The sequence below is a fragment of the Momordica charantia genome (genome assembly GCF_013281855.1).
Source record: "Momordica charantia cultivar OHB3-1 chromosome 11 unlocalized genomic scaffold, Mcharantia_2.0 BLBB01000011.1, whole genome shotgun sequence".
Classification (NCBI taxonomy): Eukaryota; Viridiplantae; Streptophyta; class Magnoliopsida; order Cucurbitales; family Cucurbitaceae; genus Momordica; species Momordica charantia.
The window spans coordinates 6,464,223-6,465,651 of NW_028275159.1; the positions used below are offsets into that span (position 1 = coordinate 6,464,223).

Genomic DNA, 1,429 nt, shown 5'->3' on the forward strand with positions numbered 1-1,429 from the left:
CATAAGGTTTGAAAGAATCCAACAGGAGCAGCCCCACGTGCCCCCTCACGTGACATCCCCAATGATCTCATCTCTTCTCCTTCCACGTCAACTCGTGGTTGGTATTTCATTTTCAACCCCATAAGAAGTCCCTCCTCTCAAGACCTCAAAATTTATTTATATATAAATATTTTATATATACTCTCTCTCTCTCCTTCTCTATCCCAAAAGGCCAAAACCAATTTATTTAGTTCTCTCTTTCTTTCTTCTTGTTGCTCTTCAAAATGGCTGATCAATGGCTCAATATTTACCACCAAAATCTCTCCAATCAGCCCCCCTTACTCTCCGATCACGAAATCAGAAATTCCGGGCTGGTCTCCGATTCCACCGTCGTCACCGCCGCCGTCTCCTCCGCCACCACTCCGCCGGGCTCCGGGCCCAGCTTGAGCCCAGATGGGCGCGTGGGCAAGCCGGTCCGGAAGCGGTCCAGGGCCTCTCGACGAACCCCGACCACTTTACTCAACACGGACGCGGCCAATTTCCGCGCCATGGTCCAGCAATTCACCGGTGGGCCCACCTCCAATAACGCGTCCAATTTCACATTCGGATTCCCCGGTTCTACTCACTCCGTGTACGACCCGTCCTCCGCCGCCGCCTACCACATCCCGGCTCCGCCGCAGCAGGCGCAGCTGTTCCAGTACCAGGGCCAACAACCGCCGCCGTTCATGTTCTCGTTGGGCGATTCGCCGGCGCTTTTCCAAACGCACGGTGGGGGTCCGAGGAATGATAATAATAATGTTGCTGACTACATGGGGCTGTTCGATGGGCCTGCTCCGCCGCCTCATCAACCTCGGCCGTCCTGACTCCGGCGCGGCGGCGATATTCGGCGGTAGTTTTTTTTTTTGCTTTTGATTTTTTGATGTTTTTTTTTTGGGGGAGTTGGTGGGTAAAAGAGGAAGTTAGGCACCGAAGTCTACTGACAAAATTCTCCAAAGGATGACATTTTTGAATTGACCATGGATTTGGATGGTGTAAAGTTGGAGCGTGCGGCACGGCTCTGGTTCGCTCGCACGTGTGAACTCTGCTCTATCGCCACGCACCGTATTAGTATGGATCCCTTGTTAATTACATTTATTATTATTGTTATTATATGTTTTTTTAATTTATTACTTTTCTCTTTACGACTTGACTCGCCTCGTTTTAATTTTCTTTTAGGGCCATTTCATTTCTTTGGTGGAAATCGTGGCCCTTTTGTACCAAACTTTTCCTTTGTTGTTTCTTATTCCTCTTTTTTTTTCTTTAATATATATATATATATATATAACGTTTTTTGTTTTTAGAAATTTTAGAAGCAACATGATTAAGTTTTTTTATTTTTTATTTTTTTCGAATTAAAAAAATTGACTATTTAATTCTAAAGAGTAATTTTATATTAAAATTTACTATCTTA

General features: G+C 45.3%; 1 protein-coding gene across 1 annotated transcript; it reads left to right on the forward strand.

The window, feature by feature from the left end:
• Window positions 1-177: 177 nt before the first annotated feature.
• On the forward strand, window positions 178-1,160 carry LOC111010357 (VQ motif-containing protein 22-like). Its single transcript, XM_022283732.2, has one exon. It carries the CDS (start codon window positions 264-266, stop codon window positions 840-842), a length of 579 nt encoding a protein of 192 aa, XP_022139424.1. The 5' UTR covers window positions 178-263; the 3' UTR covers window positions 843-1,160.
• Window positions 1,161-1,429: the final 269 nt, after the last annotated feature.